We start from the raw sequence: 21,566 nt of genomic DNA on the forward strand, positions 1-21,566 counted from the left end.
ACTAGGGTATTAGAAGTAGGGAAGGGCGGAAGAAAGATTTTTAAGTATAATAGGACTTGAATTCGATCCAAATACCAAGAGGACCTGGTGACTGATTAGAGGTAGTACATGGGTGGGAAGGAATGTAGGATGAATCCTAGATTTCCAGGTTAGGCACTATTCATTGGAAAAGAATACACGGGCACCAACATGTATGGGGGTGAGGTGGAGGACTCCTGAGCTGGGAGAGATGATGTTTCTATCTGGGCATACACATTTTTTTGCGGGGGGGCATACACAATTTGAAATGCCTGTGGGTTGATCAGGTGGAGATGTCTTTTAGGTGGTACCTTGTAATGAGTTTGAGAGAGAAGTTTCACTCAGTTGGCATGTAGGCAAGTTATATATATATATATATATATATATATATATATATATATATTAGTAGTCGATTTTTATATATTAGTTTGCTTAGGAGAAAGAAATGAGAAGAGTAGAGAAAGGAGTCATACATGACAAAGTCACAGAACCAAAATGAAGAGTCAGAGAACACTAGATCTGCATTTTCATTCTCGCTATGTTTCCTCCATGAATCTATTTTGCTCTCCGTTCGAGCTTCAGTTCCTCACATACACAATGGGAAGAATGCAGTTTGTTTTATAGGAAATTGTGAAGATTGAGATCACATCGGGCATATATATTAAGTGACCACGTTTTCGTTGGTATGGAGAAAATGTTTTCTTTCTTTTGAGATTATATGTGTGCACATGAACACACCCACACCCACAGTGCACAAGAGTGTCTTTGCCCGGTACGCAGGCACTGTTTCAAGCCCTTTTCACAGGAATTAACCCCTTTAATCTTAATCTTTAATCCAATAGCGTGGAATTTATCATTGTGAGAGTACGGTGGTTAAAAGCTCAGACTGTGCCAAACTGCTTGGTTTCAAATCTTCCCATTTTACAACAGTTATTAAGTAGGTAGGTAGCAAGTACATGGCCGGGGAAGTAGCAGAGTTTGGATTAAAACCCAGGCTATTTGAGTATGTGAATTTGGCTGTGGCTCTAGGACAATTCCTCCTGGTGCCAAAAGTCTTTTGGCTGCACGGCAGGAATTTTGGGATTACTTCTTCCATCATTATTCTGAACTTTCCATGATTGACTTTTGTCCCTCCCAGGTTAGTGGCTGATCTTTTAAGGCAAATTTTCTTGTACGAATTCCTTAGAATGTTTCAGTCCTTTTACCCTAGCATTCAGTTTAATAGGTATTTCACTTTATTTTCAAAGGCTGCATAATTTTTATTTCTTTACGTATTTGTATCATGATTTATTTTGGCAGGACCGAGTCTTTTAATTTCGGTATTCTCAACACGCTCCCCACCCCGCCCCGCCCCGTCCCGTCCCGCCCTGCCGCCGCCACCACTGGCCTAGTACTTAGTATGCACTCAATAAATGCCTGTTCAAAGAATGAATGAACTAAAAGAACAGCGGAACAGAGACGCAGAGGGGGGTCGGTCTGGAAGTTCCAAAGTTCGGGAGGGGACAAGGGGGCGGGCAATGACTGTCACATGACGAGGCGGGGCAAATCGTCTGTACTCCCCGGCGCCGAGCGCAGCTCCGCCCTCTGCGCCGGTCACGTGGGGGCGCCGGCTGCGCCTGCGGAGAAGCGGTGGCCGCCGAGCGGGATCTGTGCGGGGAGCCGGAAATGGTTGTGGACTACGTCTGTGCGGCTGCGTGGGGCTCGGCCGCGCGGACTGAAGGAGACTGAAGGTAAAGCCGCCATGTCCGGGCCCGACCCGGCCCCCCCACCCCCTCCCCCCGCATCCGCCGCCATCCGGGCCGGGACCGGCCGCCCTGCGCAGCCGCCCCGGCGCCCTGGCCCCGCGGCCCAAGCTCGGGCCCCGACCCGCCGGGGCCCGATCCCTGGCCCACGTGTGCCCGGCCTGGCCCGGCCTGACTGCTGGGTGGGGGTGGGGGAGCGCGGGGCCGGAATATGCGGTCCCCGTGGGCTGGTAGGGTGCCGGATTCTCCGGCCGCGAAGTGCCACCTCGGCCTGACCCGAGGGGGCTCCGCGGGCGCAGGCACCGCGGCTCCCGGCCCACCGCCCCCTCCCCCCTTTGCGGCCCGGCCGCCGGGAAGTGACACGTTGTTCTTTGGCACTGGCCGGCGCTGCGCAGGGAGGGCGCAGGGGAGGGAGGCGGCAGCGGCGGGCAGGGAGGAGCCCCCGGCCCCGCCCGCCCTCCGGGCCGACCCTCACTTGCTAGGAACCGGCTCCTCTTCGGCCGCCGCCCGCCTGGCCTTTTACGGCCCGACTCCCGCCCTTCCTGGCCTCCACTTCTGGGCGGCGGCAGGCCTCCGTCTGGCCCCGTGAGGGTGCCCCCGCGGCCACCCGCAGCAGGCGTGCCTTGTGTGCCCGTGGGCCTGGCCCCCGAACCGGGTGTCCCCAGGTGGGGGGTGGGGACACCACGGCCGAAGCTGCTAGCTCCGTTTGTGATCCGGGAGCCTGGTGCCAGCGAGACCTGGAATTTCCGGTCTGGTTGGTCTTGGGCCCCGCGGAGCCAGGTTGATACCCCTCACCTCCCAACCCCAGGCCCTCGGATGCCCAGAACCTGTAGGCCGCACCGTGGACTTATTCTTAACCGAGGGGGTGAGTGAGGGGGCTGTTTCAGCAGACCAGGGGGGTGGTTGGAGGTGACGCGGGTTTGACAACGTGTTGGTGGGGACGTAAGATGGATCTTTTCTGCTCCTTCACCCCCTTCACGCCTCTGGGACTCTGTGTGGGACCCAGCCCTTGCTTCATCCCCTCCCCCACTCCCATTTGCTTTAAGCTTGGGTCCCTTCCCCTTTCCGAGCTCCACTCTTTCCTAACAGGTGCTGGGGGGACCCTGATGTGGCACCAAATGAAATGAACAAAGCTCCACAGCCCACAGGCCCCCCACCTGCCCCATCCCCTGGACTCCCACAGGTAATTAGGGAGGAATTAGTAGAGACTGGGATGGGGGTGGGGGCGATCCGGCAGCTGGTCAGGAACAGGTTCCAACCTCTGGATTTTCCCACCCCCATCTGTGTCAGGGCAAAGTGCAGCTTCCTGCTGCCAAATTGAGACAGGGCCCCTGGGCTGTTCTCAGGGGCTGTCATGGGGAAGAGGGGGCATGTCGACTGCTGAAGCTCCTGCCACAGGTCTGCTCCCCTTACTTTACCAGCTTAGGTTTCTGCCCCACCCGGGTTTCCCCTCTTGCTGAACTCTGGTCTCCCCCCTTCAGCCAGCGTTTCCCCCGGGGCAGACAGCACCGGTGGTGTTCAGTACGCCACAAGCGACACAAATGAACACGCCTTCTCAGCCCCGCCAGGTGAGGGGCTGTGGGGAGGGGAGTAGGGGGCCTGGGTGGGAGCCATGGAAAGTTTAGGCCAGTTTTGGGCCTAGGATGGAAACTCTGGAGGCCCTGTACCTGCCCCAATTTCCTGAGAGTTGCTTTGTGTTCTTTCATGCGGCTCTGCACTTTGTGCTGTTGATTACTTACGGTGGGCAGCCCCTTGGGGAGTATGGAATCGGTGGGGGTGGCATTATTAGGGGTCCTGGTGCCTTGAGAATTGGGAGCAGTGCTTTGGGCCCTGCTGCCAACTCCTGTTTTCCTCTTTCCTCCTTTTCCTAGGGGGTTGTGAATGCTCCATTACCCTTCCCTTCTTTCTTTTTGCACTATGGCTAGATAATCACTCCAGCTGGTTCTTGCCTTTCTCTGTTCCCTAAATTCTTCCTCACTAAGTGGGAGCATTCTTGTCCAGCTTCTTCATTTTTTTCTCCCTCATCACCTTGGGGGTAATTTTCTTCTTTCCTGTCCCCATGTGCTCTCAGGGAGGATTCAGGTCTCTGCAGGTAATACCCCTTTGCTAATCCTGGACCCTCTCGTGGTCTCACTCTTAATCTCCACCCTAGTCCAGGGCTAGACACAGGGACCGGGTCTTCAGGGTGGGGACACGTCTGCTGTTAAGGTCCTCAGTCTGATGCCGAGTGATGCATGTTAGAGGCTAGATCTTGGCAGAGTGCATATCTGGGAACTGGGAGACTGTTGCATGTTAGTGGTTAGCTCCTCTCTTCCTTAGGGTGGAGTAATGCATGCTGGGGAGTATGTTGCCCAAAAGGGCTTTACTTAGGCATGATGCATCTGGGTATTAGGGAGCCTTTGCAGAGGGGTAGCCTGGTAGAGGTGACATGAGAATGCACGGCAGTGAGGGAGTAAATATTCATGGAGTGCGAAGCGCATACCTGAATGTGGATGTTACATGTGAGTACCAGGGGCCACTTAACCATCAGTTGGTCAGGTGAGTTAGGATTGGCCTTGTGCTCCAGAGCCCCCAGTACTTCTCCCCAGATGAGAGACATTGTGGAGTGGCCATTTTGCTGTCCCATTTCCTCCCTTCCCAACACCAACTGCCTTCCTCCCTCTTGACAGCACTTCTACCCCAGCCGGGCCCAGCCCCCAAGCAGTGCAGCCACCCGAGTGCAGAGTGCAGCCCCCGCCCGCCCTGGCCCAGCTGCCCATGTCTACCCTGCTGGATCCCAAGTAATGATGATCCCTTCCCAGATCTCCTACTCAGCCTCCCAAGGGGCCTACTACATCCCTGGACAGGTGAGGTTGGTGGCTTGGGGGCTGGAAGCCTCGGAACCTTAAACCCCAATCCTCCTCTCCCCTACCCTGACCTCCAGTCCCATTTCTTCTGCAGTGGTGGGACTTTCTTCTCATCATTGCCCACAGTGTCTTATCCTGTCATGCCTTGCATTCTCTTTGTAGTCTGATACGGTACTCATAGCTCCCTCAACTCCTCTCCCCTCCTCCTCCCTCTTCCCCACCAGGGGCGTTCCACATATGTTGTCCCGACACAGCAGTATTCTGTACAGCCAGGAGCCCCAAGCTTCTATCCGGGTGCGAGCCCTACAGAGTTTGGGACTTACGGTAAGCAGAGGAGGGAGTCCGATGGGAGTGAGTCCCAGGGAGCATCTAAACTCACCCACGAATTCCTAGACTCTTCCTAGGCTCATTCCTCAGTCTAAAAACGATAGGGTTAGTAGGTAGTAGGGATCGGTGCTTAATGTGAAACTGCTGTTGGGTGGAGGGGTGGGGGGGCAGGGAGCATTTTATCCTGTTGGAGTCCTCCCTGTGTCCAAGGCACAAGTTTGAGGGTCTCTTAGTAAGCATTCCCTGTGACACTTGTTCCATGGTTGGTGGGAGCCCATGTAACGTGGATTTGGGAGGTTTTGTAGCTGTTTTTCATTTGTGTTCTAGGGAAGGATTAGTCTGTTCTTTATGGCAGTGGTTTCCAAAATTTTTTGATCATCTATCAGGAAAAATTTTGAGTATGTACCTCTAATACATGTATGTTTTTGTTTGTTTATACACATGCATCATTTAAACAACACACTTAATGTTGCTTGTTAAAAGCAAGTGGAGATTATGGATGAGATTAAAGAACACATCCCATTTTGGAGACCATTGCTTTAAGGAATTAATTTTTCCACATCCTGGGCCTGGTTCATAATGTTACTCTTTGTTTCCTTGCCCCTTAGTAAAGGGCTGGAGACTGGAACTGAACTCAGGTTGAGTGGAACAGGGTTGGCAAATCTGTCTTTCTCAATCCCAGCCAAAGACCTGATTCTGTTTCAGGTTAAGTTGTTGCTGCTCCCTCAGAATACATGTGTGTGTGTTGCTGGGGGTTGGGGGCATACATAATACCTTATAGGGTAGAAGTGAAATAAAAGTCTCCTGGTAGTAGTAGCTGGAATGTGATGGGGAAGGAGTGCCTGTCTACGAGGTGTGTGTATGTCAGTGTCAGGAATTCTTATAAACGCAGTTCAGACTGGTTCCCCAGCTTTGATAGACACCTAATTCCCTTGGGGAGGTGGGTGGGGCAGGGCAAGGGGCCGGCTGTGGGTGATGAGAGGTTCTGGGGATGGGAGGCGTTCAAGCAGGCATTTGTATATGGCTGGGCCCTGACGCTGCTGCCATTCTTCCTTTCTGTGTCTCTCCCCCTCCCCCAAGCTGGCGCCTACTACCCAGCCCAGGGTGTGCAGCAGTTTCCCACTGGTGTCGCCCCCGCCCCAGTTTTGATGAACCAGCCACCCCAGATTGCTCCCAAGAGGGAGCGGAAGACCGTGAGTAGCAGCAAGGGGCTCTGGGACATCTGGGAGAGGGAGAATCAAGGTCAGGCACATTGTGGGTCAGGGAGCAGAAAGTTGAGGAAGGAGATCTTCAGTTGGGAGTGGTTAGAGAATGGAGATCTCTGAAGTGCTTAGTTTCTTTGTAAGGACTAAGACTTCAATGTAGAAGTGGCTCATGGGAGGACTGAAGAGGCTCCTGCGGGGGTTCCTGAGAGACCCAGGTTCTGGGGGTCCATAAGATCTATGTTTGGTTTTACGTTTCTGGTGGCTTGTCCTGGAAATCGTTTGTTTTCTGTGGCCCCACCCCCCACCTCCCAGTCCTGGAAGCTCTTGAGGCCTCCGCCTCTGTTCAATCCTCAAGCCCTGGGCGTGGTGCCCAGAATAGGGTGCCAGGGCTGGGGAAGCCGCTGAGTCACCCTAGCTCCACCCACTGGATCTGGGCCCTGCCCCCAGAGATCAGGCAGACTAGCCACAAGTGAGCTGTATGGGTGCTAGATGGGGGTCCTGGGCCCCATGGTGTGCAGCCAGTGACTTGGGGACTGCTGGTGGGGCAGGGCTGATGGAGGGAGGGGCATTGTGATGTACGGGGCTGCTCTGTGAGGTCAAGGGTCTCTTAGGGGTGGGGGGCCAGGGTAGGGAGTACAAGATGAGCTGGATGGGTTGACAGTAGAACTCATGGGGTTTCTGGCACCCACCCACCTGCTTCCCAGTGGGGGGTGGGGGGTTGGCCTGGAGTCTTAGGAGTGGGGCAGGGTGGAGAGGTGGGCTCCTCCTGTTTCCCACTCATCCCGGAGCTTTCTTTCCCCAGATCCGAATTCGAGATCCAAACCAAGGAGGGAAGGATATCACAGAGGAGATCATGTCTGGGGCCCGCACCGCCTCCACACCCACCCCTCCCCAGGTATTGTCTGATCTTTGCGTGAGGCCCTGGCTAGGATGGCTGTTCTGACTTGGGTTGCCAAGTCCTTTGATCTTTTCTTTCAACTAAGGGATTTCTTTCCCTGTTTTCCTGGATTTTTAGGCAGAGTTAAAGTAGCAATGGCTCTAGTAGAGAAGGGTTGTGGGCCTCTTCAGGGCAAATTTGGTAACCCTTTGTGTCCTGCAGACGGGAGGCGGTCTGGAGCCTCAAGCTAATGGGGAGACACCCCAGGTTGCTGTTGTTGTCCGGCCAGGTAAGTGAGCAGGTAGGGCAGAGCTTTTATGGGGACAAGGAGGGTGACAATTTCACATGTTGAGGAGGTGGAGTAACTTGACCTGGGTGCCAGAGAAGAATGGGTAGTGGGATTTTGCAAATGGCCTAGATGTTGGGTGAGAGGGGAAAAGGCTAAGGTGGGATAAGATTGCAGGGGTGGGTGTTAGGCTGGGAATGTCTTGGCTGGGAGGAGGGGGGACAACATCAGTGAAGGCCTGCCTTTAATGACTCGTCTTCTTTCCTGTGGTGTAGATGATCGGTCCCAGGGAGCAATCATTGGGAGCCGGCCGGGCCTGCCTGGCCCAGAACACAGCCCTTCAGAATCCCAGCCTTCGTCACCTTGTCCGACCCCATCACCACCCCCAATCTTGGAACCGGGGTCTGAGCCTAATATCACAGTCCTCTCTGTTCCTGGGGACACTGTGACAACAGGGATGATCCAGATGTCTGTAGAAGAATCCACCCCTCTGCCCCGTGAACCTGGGGAGCCATATTGCCTCTCTCCAGAACCTACTCCCCTCGCTGAACCCATACTGGAAGTAGAAGTGACACTTAGCAAACCGATTCCAGAGTCTGAGTTCTCTTCCAGTCCTCTCCAGGTTTCCACCCCCTCTGCATCTCACAAAGAGGAAATTCTTCCTGAACCAAATGGCATGGTCCCATCTGAGGATCTGGAACCAGAGGTGGAGTCGAGCCCAGAGCTTGCTCCTCTTCCTCCCCAAGCTTGTCCCTCTGAATCCCCCGTGCCCATTGCTCCAACTGCCCAACCTGAGGAACTGCTCAACGGAGCCCCCTCGCCACCAGCTGTGGACTTAAGCCCAGTCAGTGAGCCAGAGGAGCAGGTCAAGGAGGTTCCCGCATCAGTGGCTTCCCCCACCGTCCTCTCTGCCATTCCGGCTATGGCTCCTCCAGCTCAGGAGGAGGAAATAGAGGAAGAGGAGGAAGAGGAGGAAGAAGGAGAAGCAGGAGACGCTGAGGGTCAGAAGGGAGGAGAGGAACTTCTTCCCCCGGAGAGCACCCCTGTTGCAGCCCACCTGTCGCAGAATTTGGAGGCAGCAGCCACCACCCAAGGTAAGGTGTGGCTGGATGGTGGAGATGGGGCGGGCTGGAAAGCGTGGGTTTTTTTTTTCTTTATTGATGACCTCTCATTTGTGCCCACTGTGTCTGGGTCATAGAAGCCCTTGATGGAACCTAAGAGATAAAATTCCAAGATTAAGGAATTTTAAGTCTGAAGTGGGTGTGATGGAAAGAGGAAATACTGTAGAGTAGTTGCTTTTTTCTTTTTTAATTTCCTCAGGGATTAGGGGTATTCCGTAAGTTATTCGTATTTTGTTACCCACCCCCCCCAAACAGTGGCAGTGTCTGTGCCAAAGAGGAGACGGAAAATTAAGGAGCTCAATAAGAAGGAGGCTGTAGGCGACATTTTGGATGCCTTCAAGGAGGTAAGGGAGCCAGAAAGTAAGGGAGGAGAGAGGACGGAGTTTGGGTATGAACACTAGTCATACTGCAACCAAAATGGAATATCCTATGTTTACAGGTGAGCCCAGGAGTACCAGAAGTGGAGAATCAGCCTCCTGTGGGCACCAGTTCTGGTCCGGAGCCTGAGGGCAGTAGTGCACCCCCGAGGCCCGAGGAAGCAGACGAGACCTGGGACTCAAAGGAAGACAAAATTCACAATGCAGAGAACATCCAGCCTGGGGAACAGAAGTATGAGTATAAGTCAGGTATGCTGGGGCGCCTGGGTGGCTCAGTGGGTTAAGCATCTATCTTGGGCTCAGGTCATGATCCCAGGGTTTGAGATTGAGCCCTATATGGGCTCCCTGCTCAGTGGGGAGCCTGCTTCTTCCTCTCCCACTGCCCCTCCCCCCCACTCATGCTTTTTCTCTCTCTCTCTCTCTCTCTGCTCACTTGCACGTGTGCACGTGCGCACACTCTCAAATAAGTAAATAAACCTTAAAAAAAAAAAAAAGTCTGGTATCCTGAAAGAAAGGTTCAGAAGGGTTGGGTGCTGTTGCCAGGGCCCTGAGAGACAAAGGTATGATTGGTTCATCTCGTCTTCTTCGTAGATCAGTGGAAGCCTCTAAATCTTGAGGAGAAAAAGCGCTACGACCGTGAGTTCCTCCTTGGCTTTCAGTTCATCTTTGCCAGCATGCAGAAGCCAGAGGGATTGCCCCATATCAGCGATGTGGTGTTGGATAAGGTTGGTAGGCTTGAGGGGGAGGGTCTGTTTGGGCTGGCTGGCTGGCTGGCTGGCTGGCTGGCTGGCTGGGGGAGGGGCCTGCGGTCTCAAAGAGTAGTCAGGAGCCATAGCCTCTTTCTCACGCCTTCCCTGTCCCCTTTGCAGGCCAATAAAACACCACTGCGGTCACTGGACCCTACTAGACTTCAAGGCATAAATTGTGGTCCAGACTTCACTCCTTCCTTTGCCAACCTTGGCCGACCAGCCCTCAGCAACCGTGGACCCCCGAGGGGTGGTCCAGGTGGGGAGCTGCCCCGAGGGCCGGTGAGTGGGATTGGCTAGAGGGACAGATGGTCAAGGGGGGTGAGGGGATGGCTCCCTTGTCCTGCTGAGGGGAGGGGGCATCTGCCCTGGTACTGTGTGATAGCACTGTAACGGGTTCTGCTGACTTGCTCTGTGTCTTCACTCGTCCTTACCCCTTGCTTAGCAGGCTGGTCTGGGACCCCGGCGCTCTCAGCAGGGCCCCCGAAAGGAACCCCGCAAGATCATTGCCACAGTGTTAATGACTGAAGATATAAAGTTGAACAAAGCAGAGAAAGCCTGGAAACCCAGCAGCAAGCGGACAGCCGCTGATAAGGATCGAGGGGAAGAGGATGCTGATGGCAGCAAAACCCAGGTACTGGCCAGTGCTGCTTTTGCTGTTTCTTCTCTTAAGCTCTGCTCTCTGAGCCAGCTCTGCCCTCTTTGTTTCTGTCATTCTTACCACTGGTGGCTACTTGAGTCCCATACCACCCTCTCTCATCTCTCCCACTCTCCCACCGACCTCTTCTGAGAACCTCACTGGATTCTGTCTCTTTTCTGTTCCCTCTCCCAGGACCTGTTCCGCAGGGTGCGCTCCATCCTGAATAAGCTGACACCCCAGATGTTCCAGCAGCTGATGAAGCAGGTGACGCAGCTGGCCATTGACACTGAGGAACGCCTCAAAGGGGTCATTGACCTTATCTTCGAGAAGGCCATTTCAGAGCCCAACTTCTCCGTGGCCTATGCCAACATGTGCCGCTGCCTCATGGCGGTTAGTTTCCACTGTTACTAACCCTTGTGGTCTAGTCTCCTCCTCCTTTTCCTAAGACTTCTTGAGTTCAGCTTCTTGGTTCTCTTCCAGCCTGTGCTGTTGATGGCAGGCAGGAGGTGGCAGAGTGGGGGCCAAGGGTCTTCCTGGGTTAGGTAGCTAAAGACTCTGGGAGGGTCTGCATGCTTGGGACCCATCTACATGTGATGTTCTCTGACGTACAGCTGAAAGTGCCCACTACAGAAAAGCCAACAGTGACTGTGAACTTCCGAAAACTGTTACTGAATCGATGTCAGAAAGAGTTTGAAAAAGACAAAGATGATGATGAAGTTTTTGAGAAGAAGCAAAAAGAGATGGATGAAGCTGCCACGGTGAGGAATGCACCAAGTGCTCTGCCCGCCTCTTGCTGCTCTGCTACGTGCTGGGGTGGAGGGTAAAAGGGGGCTGGGGGCGATGGTATTTTGGGGGCTTTTCTGCCTTAAGGCAGGAATGCTTGCTGCTAGGGTTGGGAATCCAGATAGTGGAGGAGAGAAGGGTTTTAATCCAATGTCTGGGTACCTCTCTCATGGATTTCTGTCCTATAACTGGCAGGCAGAGGAACGGGGACGCCTGAAGGAAGAGTTGGAAGAGGCTCGAGACATAGCCCGGCGGCGCTCGCTAGGGAATATTAAATTTATCGGCGAGTTGTTTAAGCTGAAGATGTTAACAGAGGCGATAATGCATGACTGTGTGGTCAAGTTACTTAAGAACCATGACGAAGAGTCCCTTGAATGCCTTTGTCGTTTGCTCACTACCATTGGCAAAGATTTGGACTTTGAAAAAGCCAAGGTAGGGGTCCTGGGATGTGGAGTGGGATGGCCGAAGTGCCTGGGGTCTGCTTCTGGCTCACCAGCTCCTTGCTGGGCTGCTGTGTAGCCTGCCAAACCCCAGTGATGGAGCTGAGGGTCTGAGGAGGGGCCGGGCCTGTGGCCAGGGGGAGATATTACTGGTTCCTGACCTGATCCCTTGGTCTCTTCTAGCCCCGAATGGATCAGTATTTCAACCAGATGGAAAAAATCATTAAGGAAAAGAAGACTTCATCCCGAATCCGCTTTATGCTGCAAGACGTGCTGGATCTGCGACGGGTGTGTGTCCTTTCCTTCCCACTGCCGGTCTGCTTTCTGTACACGGTGCCCCGGTTCCCGACATTGCTTCAGCTGGCCCTCTGATACGGTGACCTTGTGACTGGTCTTCTGTTCCTGCAGAGCAATTGGGTGCCACGCCGTGGGGACCAGGGTCCCAAGACTATTGACCAGATTCACAAGGAAGCTGAGATGGAGGAGCACTGGGAACATGTAAAAGTGCAACAGCTGATGGCCAAGGGCAGCGACAAGCGTCGGGGTGGCCCTCCAGGCCCACCCATTAGTGAGTTTGAGGCTCAGATTAAGGAGGGGGCAGAGTGAGGGGTTATGCTTTCCACTGATGACTTCTTGTTAGTGCCACGTGTCTGGGCCACTGAGACCACATGATGGAACTGAGGATCTGAGGAAGGGGGGCTGGGGGCGGCCCCAGGTGATAGGGTGCTAGGAGGTACTCATTATTGCAAATGCTCTTCTCTTTGTCCCAGGCCGTGGCCTCCCACTTGTGGATGATGGTGGCTGGAACACAGTCCCCATCAGCAAGGGCAGCCGCCCTATAGACACCTCACGACTCACCAAGATCACGAAGGTAGGGGGGTGTATTGGAGAGGGTGATGGTGGCCGTGGGACGGTAAAGAGGGATCAGACAGGCACTGAGCCTAGGTTTGGATCTTGGTGCCCTCAATCTTTGAAGTTGGAAAGGTGGCCACTGAATTTTTCCTCTTGGACTGTTAGCTTGCTAGAGACAGGACTGCCAGCTCAAGGGGGTGTATTCACGTTTGAGCCAGTGGTCAGCAAACTCAGAGTGCAAATCCGGCCCATTTCTTGCTTCTCTATATTCCACAGCTAATAGGTGGCCTTTATGGGTTTTTAACGGTTGAAAAGAATAAAGTAGATGATATTATGTTACACAGAATGTCAATTTCAGTGTCCTTTGTTTTATTAGAACACAACCATAATCATTCTCCTTAAGTATTATCTGTGACCACCTTTGTGCTATAGTGGCTGAGTGGAATAGTTGAAATAGGAACTATATGGCCTGTAGAGCCTAAGGTATTTACTATTTGGCCTTTTACAGGAAAAGTTTGCCAGGCTCTTGGTCTAGGCTGTTTGCTACTGTGTAGCAGTGGGCTTTGGCCAGATCAGATTCATGACTTCTCCATTCCATTTCCTTCCTCAGCCTGGCTCCATTGATTCTAACAACCAGCTCTTTGCACCTGGAGGACGATTGAGCTGGGGCAAGGGCAGCAGTGGGGGCTCAGGAGCCAAGCCCTCCGATGCAGGTATGGCCACTGTAGGGAGTTGGGTGACTGTTAAATCCTCTTTCTTGAGGGCAGAACCCTGGTTGTAGGGGAGGCTTTTGGTATAGTGTGGTTAGGTAATAACAGGAGGTCTGTGCTTGGGACTAGGGACTGAAAGAACTGTTCGTGGGGGGAGTAGGACCAGATGTCCTAAAGTGCGAGTAGGAGATAGAGTGGAAGAAAGTAGGAAGAGAGTTTGATCTGGGCTTTCTGCCTCCCCAGCATCAGAAGCTGCTCGTCCAGCTACTAGTACCTTGAACCGCTTCTCAGCCCTTCAACAAGCAGTACCTACAGAAAGCACAGATAGCAGACGTGTGGTACAGAGGTGAGGTTTCCTGGGTGTCTTTTTTTTCATGCGGGGCGTAGCGTCATTGGTCTTCGGTGGTTGCCATAGGAATTCTCACACCTGTAATGCTCAGCACCCCTAGCTAAATTCGGGCACATTCCTGCTGCTAGGAACTAGGCCCGATGGTAGCTATATGAGAGGGGGCTTAGCCTAGGCAGTACAAGTGAGAGGTGACATGCCTGTTTTTTTCTCCAGGAGTAGCTTGAGTCGGGAAAGAGGTGAGAAAGCTGGGGACCGGGGAGACCGCCTAGAGCGGAGTGAACGGGGAGGTGACCGTGGGGACCGGCTCGATCGCTCTCGGACACCTGCCACCAAGCGGAGCTTTAGCAAGGAAATGGAGGAGCGGAGTAGAGAGCGGCCCTCCCAGCCTGAGGGACTGCGCAAGGCAGCTAGCCTGACAGAGGATCGGGACCGCGGGCGCGATGCCGGTAAGGGGCTGGGAGAGGAAGGGAAAGGTGTGGGTTTTGGACTAGCCAGTCTCCAATCTTCAGAGCTCCAGGCCTTTTTTGCTAGGAAAATTAGAACTAAAGAGTCTCCATGGGGCACCTGGGTGACTCATTCGGTTAAGTGTCTTGCCTTGGGCTTAGGTCATGATCCCAGGCTCCAGGGATCCAGCCCATGACAGGCTCCCTGCTCAGTAGGGAGTCTGCTTCTCTTTCTCGTTCTGCCCCTCTGTTCTGTGCTCTTTTTCTCACTTTTTCTCTCTCGAATAAATAAAGTCTTAAAAAGAAGAACTAAGGGTTCTCCAATCTGTTCTTCCCCCTGCAGTGAAGCGAGAAGCCACCCTGCCCCCAGTGAGCCCCCCGAAGGCTGCACTTTCCGAGGAAGAGCTGGAGAAGAAATCCAAGGCCATCATTGAGGAATACCTCCATCTCAATGACATGAAGGTGGGCAGTAGGTGGGGTCTGAGTGACAGCAGAGCGGGTGGGACATGTGCTGGCAGGCATGGAGCATGGGGCCGGGAGCAGACTGTGACTGCCCTCTCCCTCCTTCCTGCACCCCCGCAGGAGGCAGTGCAGTGCGTACAGGAGCTGGCCTCCCCCTCCCTGCTCTTCATCTTTGTGCGGCATGGCATTGAGTCAACACTGGAGCGCAGCACCATCGCTCGGGAGCATATGGGGCGGCTGCTGCACCAGCTGCTCTTTGCCGGGCACCTCTCCACTGCTCAGTACTACCAAGGGTATGCCTTCTGAGGGCCTTCTACTTTGACATACCCACAGACTTCCCGCCTCTGTAGGACCCATGCAGCCTTGGATAAGAGTGGTTCCTCAGCCAGCCTGGTCAGCGTTACTTCCGGCAGGGGTAGGGTGTACTGTGCAAGGACAGAGTGTGCTATAGCTTGAGATAATTGCCCTATGTTTAGGAAGTGTTCTCAAGGGGCCCCACAGTTGATCCTTTAACAATGCCATGTTGCCCCAGAAGTTGAGTTGGGCCCCGGCTTGCCTTTGCTAGAAGGCCCTGGCCTTTTTTTTTTTTTAAAGATCCATTTTTATTTGAGAGTGAGAGGAGAAAGAGAGGGGGAAGGTGGGAGGAGGGGCAGAGCGAGAGGGAGAGAATCCTCAGGCAGAGTCCCCTCTGAGTGTAGAGCCTGCCACAGTGCTCCGCTCCAGAACCCCAAGATATGACCTGAGCTAAAATCAGGGAATTGGACACTCAATTGACCCCTAGAATGGGTACCCCTAGAATGCCCTGACTTTGAATTCCATTTGCAGGCTGTATGAAATCTTAGAATTGGCTGAAGACATGGAAATTGACATCCCCCATGTATGGCTCTACCTAGCAGAACTCGTAACGCCCATTCTGCAGGAAGGTGGGATACCTATGGGGGAGCTCTTCAGGTAAGCACTCTTTAGTGGGATTCAGGGGAGGTAAAGACAAGAAAGTTGGGGAAGGAGGCATATATGGCAGGTTCAATGCCTGGGTTTAGGGAGGGATGGGGTAGTGTACTGAGAGAGCTTTGGAGGCTATCCACACTCACTGTATTTTTCTTTCTCTTTAGGGAGATTACAAAACCTCTGAGACCCCTGGGCAAAGCTGCTTCCCTATTGCTGGAGATTCTGGGGCTTCTGTGTAAAAGCATGGTAAGTGAGAGCCTTTGGGGGACCTGTTGAAACTTCTCTTCCTGCTGCGTGGTTTTGGCCAGTTGCTGTGACCCTGATGCCTTATGGTCCTTTGGTGGGACAGGATTAATGGTGATGGTAGTGCTGTATTGGGTACTGGGAAGAGGAAATGTTGAGGCTGGCACTCTCAGACCAGTTCCTGTCATGAGTTCTGGGCAAGACTAGAGGAGACTGGCAATCTAAGACCCTAAGTACCTGATTGATTGAGTCATTCATTCAACTAGCATTTTTAAAAAATTTTTTTATTTTATTTTATTTTTTTTTTTAAGATTATTTATTTATTTATTTATTTGTCAGAGAGAGAGAGCGAGAGCGAGCACAGGCAGACAGAGTGGAAGGCAGAGTCAGAGGGAGAAGCAGGCTCCCTGCGGAGCAAGGAGCCCGATGTGGGACTCGATCCCAGGACGCTGGGATCATGACCTGAGCCGAAGGCAGCTGCTTAACCAACTGAGCCACCCAGGCGTCCCTTTTATTTTATTTTTTAAAAAAGTTTTTATTTATTTGACAGATCACAAGTAGGCAGAGAAGCAGGCAGAGAGAGAGGGGAAGCAGGCTCCCTGCTGAGCAGAGAGCCGGATACGGAACTCCATCCCAGGACCCTGAGATCATGACCTGAGCCGAAGGCAGAGGCTTAACCCACTGAGCCACCCAGGCGCCCTAGCATTTTTTTTTTTTTTAAACATTTACCAACCACATACTAGACAATAGAATGGAGTGTCTTGAGTATTGTGAGGTTGCAAAGGAATGTCTCTTTGGTGATGTTCATGACGGAAAGCTTTCCTAGAAGGGTCCTGGAAACTGCTTTGTGAAAGTTGGTGGTGACAAGCAAATGTCATGGAGAGATGGAGAGACAGGAAAGGCAAGTGGGTAGGGCACTTCGTGGTTGCCAGAGCTGGGAAGAGCACTTTGAAGAGTTTAGCTGCCCCTGGGGCCTGGACAGATGAGACTTGAATGGAAAGGAATTGTTCTTTCAGCATCTTATTTATCCTTTTAGGTAGAAACCTGTATTCGGGTAGTTTGTGTTTTCAAAAAAGAGAGGCATATTGAACTATGTGTATTTCATTGAATCTTGGTACAGCATGTTGTAGGACATGTTATTGCTACACTGTTAAAACACTTAAGGTGGTTCGTTTAGATGTAATGTATCAACTGTGAGACCATTCAGTGGCATTAGGTTTAGCATCTTTAAAATTCAAACTACGATTGTCTTACTAAGGGTTGATGTCCTCATTCTGAATATGTTTTGTTACAAACAGTAATAACTTTCAGAATCTTTTGTCCCGGGGCGCCTGGGTGGCTCAGTGGGTTAAGCCGCTGCCTTCGGCTCAGGTCATGATCTCAGGGTCCTGGGATCGAGTCCCACACTGGGCTCTCTGCTCAGTGGGGAGCCTGCTTCCTCCTCTCTCTCTCTCTCTGCCTGCCTCTCTGCCTGCTTGTGATCTCTCTCTGTCAAATAAATAAATAAAATCTTTAAAAAAAAAAAAGAATCTTTTGTCCCCTCTCAAAATGGGCTCAGACTTTTTATGTGGGGATTGTGGGGGTTATATTTGCTTCTCAAATTTTCTGGACCTGGTAACCAAAAAGGCATATTTGTTAGAAGTTGTCCTCTCCTGTGAGCATTTGATTTGCTTGGAATAATGAAAAACTAAGCTGTTTTAGAAAAAGAAGCATAGAGGAGTGCGGAAGGCTCAAATGAGGTTTTTGGATTTGGTTGTTTATACCTTTGTCAGTAAAGGTAATTCTATGAAAGCTGACTGACCTCTTCTGTAGAGGTTCTTAGGCTACCCCTTCCACCCACCGGGTTCTTAGCACTGGGGTAGATGATTTATGTCTTTGGGTGGACATATTATTTGGCTGATGTCTCTGTCCAGTACTCACCTGTAGGCATGGCGAGACTGTGCCTGTTTGGTACCTCTGTAACATCCTGAGCACCTAGTGGGCACCTGTTGGTCTTTCAGTAAATATTTGTTGGGTGACATTTGTGGAGCTAGGTGTTTGAGGGAGAGAAGGTTGTTGAATTGGTCTTTCATTTTTCCAGGGTCCCAAAAAGGTGGGGACGCTGTGGCGAGAGGCTGGACTCAGTTGGAAGGAATTTCTACCTGAAGGCCAGGATGTCAGTGCATTTGTCGCTGAACAGGTTTGTGCCTGGAGTTCGGCTAATTCTAGCATTTGGGACTGGCCATTCTTCTTCCTTTTCCCTCAGCACACTCACATGGTGTACTTACCTCCTGACTGTGGGTCTTTTTGTAGAAGGTGGAGTATACCTTGGGGGAGGAGTCAGAAGCTCCTGGCCAAAGGATGCTCTCTTCCGAGGAGCTGAGCAGGCAGCTGGAGAAGCTGCTAAAGGAGGGCAGCAGTAACCAGCGGGTGTTTGACTGGATAGAGGTAGGTTTCTCCTGGGAGAAATTGGAGGGAGGAATAAAGGAGAGGAGTTCTTGGTGTGTGGGTAGAGAATTTATGGACCATTTGTTTCTCTTCACAGGCCAACCTGAGTGAGCAGCAGGTAGCATCCAACACACTAGTTCGAGCCCTCATGACAACTGTCTGCTATTCTGCAATTATCTGTAAGAAGAACCAGGGAGATGGTGGGGCAAGGGTGGGCCTAGCAGACAAATGGTGGGAGGGAGGTTTTTGTGTTTACCTCCTAGTTGTGGACCAGGCTGAGGGTGCATTAGTCCACTTAAAATCTTGTCTTCTTCCCTGTAGTTGAGACGCCGCTCCGAGTGGATGTCGCGGTGCTGAAAGCGCGAGCGAAACTGCTCCAGAAATACCTGTGTGATGAGCAAAAGGAGCTGCAGGCACTCTACGCCCTCCAGGCCCTTGTAGTGACCCTAGAACAGCCTGCCAGTAAGAGCCAGGCTGCAGGGCGTGGGGATGGGGGTGCTGCCAGAGTGGGGGGAGTCATGGAAAGGGCCTCAACCCAAGAAAGGGGGGTGGTCCCTGGAGAGCAAAATGCCCCGGTAGTTGATTTCTTCCCCCTGCACGGGTTTGTTTCCTTGCCTACAAATGGAAGGTGTTAAGACTCCGCTTTGAAGGCTAATGGACTGCCATTTTTTGCTTAGCCAGCTTTTAGATGCTAGGAGCATGTAGGTGAGAAATGATTACGATTTCTAAGGACCAAGTACTCTTGAGGCCTGGTGGGGGGCAGAGAGGCTTTTCTTTCCTTGCCTCATTTAATTCGCACAACCATCATCCCCTTTTCCATATTGGGAGACTGAGATTTAGGTTAACATGCCTGAGAGTGTGCATTCGGCAAATAGGTATGTGCCAAGGTACTGGGACTTAGGCAGTAATTAAGTCAAGCTCAGTTCTTGTGTAGGCATGGAGTCTTAGCAGTGGTGAGGAGTGTCAGAAGATGGGTCCTGCGGGGTGCTCTCCGGGGACACCTAGTGTAAGGGATAATGAGTAGGAACTGACAAACCAGCCCAATGACAAATGGGAGGGGGAGACTTGAAATGAAGGAATTGTGTGTAAAGGAAGGCCATGAGGCAGAAAGGACTTGACATAGCAGTAGTTGTGTGTGAGGCGAGATGGGGCTGGAGAGATGGACATGGGCCAGGTCCTGCAGGGCTGTCTAAGCCATGGGACAAATTTTGCCTTTAGCCTAAGGCTGGGAAAAAGGTTTGTGGGATTTTAAGTTTTTAGATCATCCTGGCCATTAGTAAGTAGGAAGAGTGGTTTGGTATAGGGTGAATGTGAACATGGCAAGAGCAGTGAATTAGGAGCAGGTTGTGTTTTGGTGGCTGGAACTTATTGGTAGCAGGGGAACTGGGAGTTGTGTGGTTACAGTTAAAACATAACACTGACGTGGCAGGAGAGGTCATAAGAGCGAGGAAGTTACAGGACTTCCAGGATGCTCTTTTTAGCAGGTGAGGGGATGGTGTGGTACCATTCACCTGGGGAATTAGGAACTTTGGATAATGAGTTTGCAGTCCATGGGTGGAGATGATCAGAGATGTCAGGTAGACAGCTGGGTATGGGAATTCATTTGGAAAGGAAGAGGTCAGGGTTGGTGGCCAGTCACCAGAGGATATGGGATTGCCTGAGGGAGAGTGGTGAGAGCTTGGGATAGAATGTTGAGGAAGTGGAGGACCCCCAGGTAGGGATTAGAGGAGGACAGGGCCCTATGAACAAAGTAATTTTAGGAGAGGGAAGTGGTCTGTAATATTAGGTGCTACTTGAGAGTTCCATAGGCACAGACCTGAACATTTAGGGCGTTTGGAGTGTTAAAACATGGAGGCCCTTCTGGCATAAACAGTATTTGGTAGAAGAGGGGGCAGTTTGGATTGAAAACGACTGAGTAATACCTGACTGAGACAAGAAGAAAGGAAAATAGCAAGTGTAGACAGAATCTTTGAGATTAGTTAATCTCGTCTAAAGACAGAAATCTCTTGTTTGATTGTAAGAGATAGTGGTTGTAAAGGAGGACTTTTGTGTTTAGATGGGAGAAACTTGGGCTCAGAAATAAAGGACAGGGTGGATAAGTGGGTAGGTCCTCAGGGTGGGTGTGCATGGAATTTAGAACACAAGTTTGGGATAAGTGCTCTGCTGCTGTAGGATGGGTCTGGGGAGCAGTGTTGTGGATTTGAGGCTGTGTGTACCCTGAGGAACATCCTGGCTTGTAGCTTCTCATAGATGGCTGTAAGCATTTCATCTAGGCCTGGATTCCAGATCCAAGGCTTTTTGTATTCAGAAGAAAACATGTTTGCTTCTTGGGCTCCCTCTGCTTTCGGAAAGTTTGGCAGTGCAGTGTGGGGTTACGGAATTGTTGTGTTCAGTGCTTCTAGAACAAGTGCTTGGGAAGGCTTAACTAGTAGCCAGGATGTGTGGAGAAAGAGAGTCAGAGAGCAAGGGGTGCTGGAGTTGAGCCTAAAGAAATTCGGTAGGAAGGGAACAAGAGAGGACGTTCCTGGCAAAGGATGCAACACATGTAAAAATCTCAAGGCCAGAGAGGATTTGTATGTTCAGGATATGAGTGGAATATAAGAGGGAATTGGGATCTGAGTTTACCAGCATCTATAATGGGGGCCAGTGAACATTCCAGGTTATAAAGCCTTGACTTTGGTGAGTGATATATCTGGGACTTAATGTCATTCCTAAATTGAGGAGTACCAATTCTGTGTATAGTTTTTCCTCATTAAATATATCATGAGTGAAGCTGCTGAGGTGAAGCTTGGGTAGGTTTGTAAGGTTTTGCTGTGACTCATTACCGTGCACCTTCTCTTAGAACGTGAGAATAACATCTTGTTACAGACCCACCTAGTCACTCTGGGATGGTCAGACACAATTATCAGGATGGCAGGGCAGGCCCGTTGTTTTAACCGCGGAACTTTGGAGTGGAGTGGGGTGGCTGTGGGCAGCACTCCTTTTAATTGCTCTCGTCCTGCCTGTTTGCAGACCTGCTTCGGATGTTCTTTGACACGCTGTATGATGAGGATGTGGTGAAAGAGGATGCCTTCTACAGCTGGGAGAGTAGCAAGGACCCTGCTGAGCAACAGGGCAAGGGCGTGGCCCTTAAATCTGTCACAGCCTTCTTCAAGTGGCTTCGTGAGGCAGAGGAGGAGGAGTCTGACCACAACTGAGGGCGGGTGGGGCCGGGGACTTGGAGCCCCATGGACACTCGGATGGCCTGGCCAGCCGCCCGGACTGCAGGGGGGGCAGCAGCAGCGGCGGTGGCAATGGGTGCCTGTAGTGCGATGTGTCTGAGCTAATAAAATGGCTGAAGAGGCAGGATGGCGTGGGGCTGCCTGGGGCCCCCCCTCCAGGATGCTGCCAGGTGTCCCTCTCCTCCCCCTGGGGCACAGAGATATATTATATATAAAGTCTTGAAATTTGGTGTGTCTTGGTGGGGGGGCACCACCGCCTGCCCCTGGGGTCCTTTTTTATTTTCTGAAAATCACTCATGGGACTGCCGTCCTCGCTGCTGGGGGCATATGCCCCAGCCCCTGCACCACCCCTGCTGCTGCCTGGGCAGGGGGAAGGGGGGGCACGGTGCCTGTAATTATTAAACATGAATTCAATTAAGCTCACTGCCTCCCTGCTTTATGGCCTGCTCCCTCTGGAGAAGGGGTATGGATAGGTGGGCAGCCTCCTTTCCAGAGCTGGCGCT

General features: G+C 52.0%; 1 protein-coding gene and 2 non-coding genes across 12 annotated transcripts; all 3 read left to right on the top strand.

Annotated features, from left to right (window-relative positions):
* Positions 1-1,663: 1,663 nt before the first annotated feature.
* EIF4G1 (eukaryotic translation initiation factor 4 gamma 1) lies at positions 1,664-21,481 on the top strand. 10 transcript variants are annotated; one of them, XM_045088697.1, is made up of 35 exons: positions 1,664-1,748; positions 2,569-2,625; positions 2,850-2,943; positions 3,187-3,328; positions 3,832-3,852; positions 4,430-4,606; positions 4,831-4,930; positions 5,261-5,331; positions 6,014-6,126; positions 6,941-7,033; positions 7,238-7,304; positions 7,577-8,395; positions 8,678-8,766; positions 8,862-9,048; positions 9,391-9,524; positions 9,669-9,827; positions 9,991-10,179; positions 10,378-10,575; positions 10,797-10,943; positions 11,164-11,400; positions 11,592-11,696; positions 11,817-11,976; positions 12,179-12,279; positions 12,871-12,973; positions 13,214-13,316; positions 13,533-13,765; positions 14,106-14,224; positions 14,345-14,517; positions 15,050-15,175; positions 15,337-15,418; positions 17,496-17,594; positions 17,708-17,842; positions 17,940-18,021; positions 18,164-18,304; positions 20,855-21,481. In XM_045088697.1, exons 3-35 carry the CDS (start codon positions 2,884-2,886, stop codon positions 21,037-21,039), a joined length of 4,950 nt encoding a protein of 1,649 aa, XP_044944632.1. In that variant the 5' UTR covers positions 1,664-1,748; positions 2,569-2,625; positions 2,850-2,883; the 3' UTR covers positions 21,040-21,481. The 10 variants fall into 10 exon arrangements, with proteins under 10 accessions (XP_044944632.1, XP_044944635.1, XP_044944633.1 ...); XM_045088698.1 differs by lacking the exons at positions 1,664-1,748; positions 3,832-3,852 and having other exon boundaries at positions 2,414-2,625; XM_004745146.3 differs by lacking the exons at positions 1,664-1,748; positions 5,261-5,331 and having other exon boundaries at positions 2,415-2,625; positions 3,242-3,328.
* On the top strand, positions 8,454-8,522 carry LOC123394646. The gene has a single exon (XR_006609400.1). It is a non-coding gene; the product is annotated as a small nucleolar RNA SNORD66 (small nucleolar RNA).
* LOC123394645 lies at positions 12,026-12,101 on the top strand. Its single transcript, XR_006609399.1, has one exon. It is a non-coding gene; the product is annotated as a small nucleolar RNA SNORD66 (small nucleolar RNA).
* Positions 21,482-21,566: the final 85 nt, after the last annotated feature.

This window comes from Mustela putorius, unplaced genomic scaffold (assembly GCF_011764305.1).
Source record: "Mustela putorius furo isolate JIRA1106 unplaced genomic scaffold, ASM1176430v1.1 tig00003834_pilon_pilon_pilon, whole genome shotgun sequence".
In the NCBI taxonomy this organism is placed as follows: domain Eukaryota; kingdom Metazoa; phylum Chordata; class Mammalia; order Carnivora; family Mustelidae; genus Mustela; species Mustela putorius.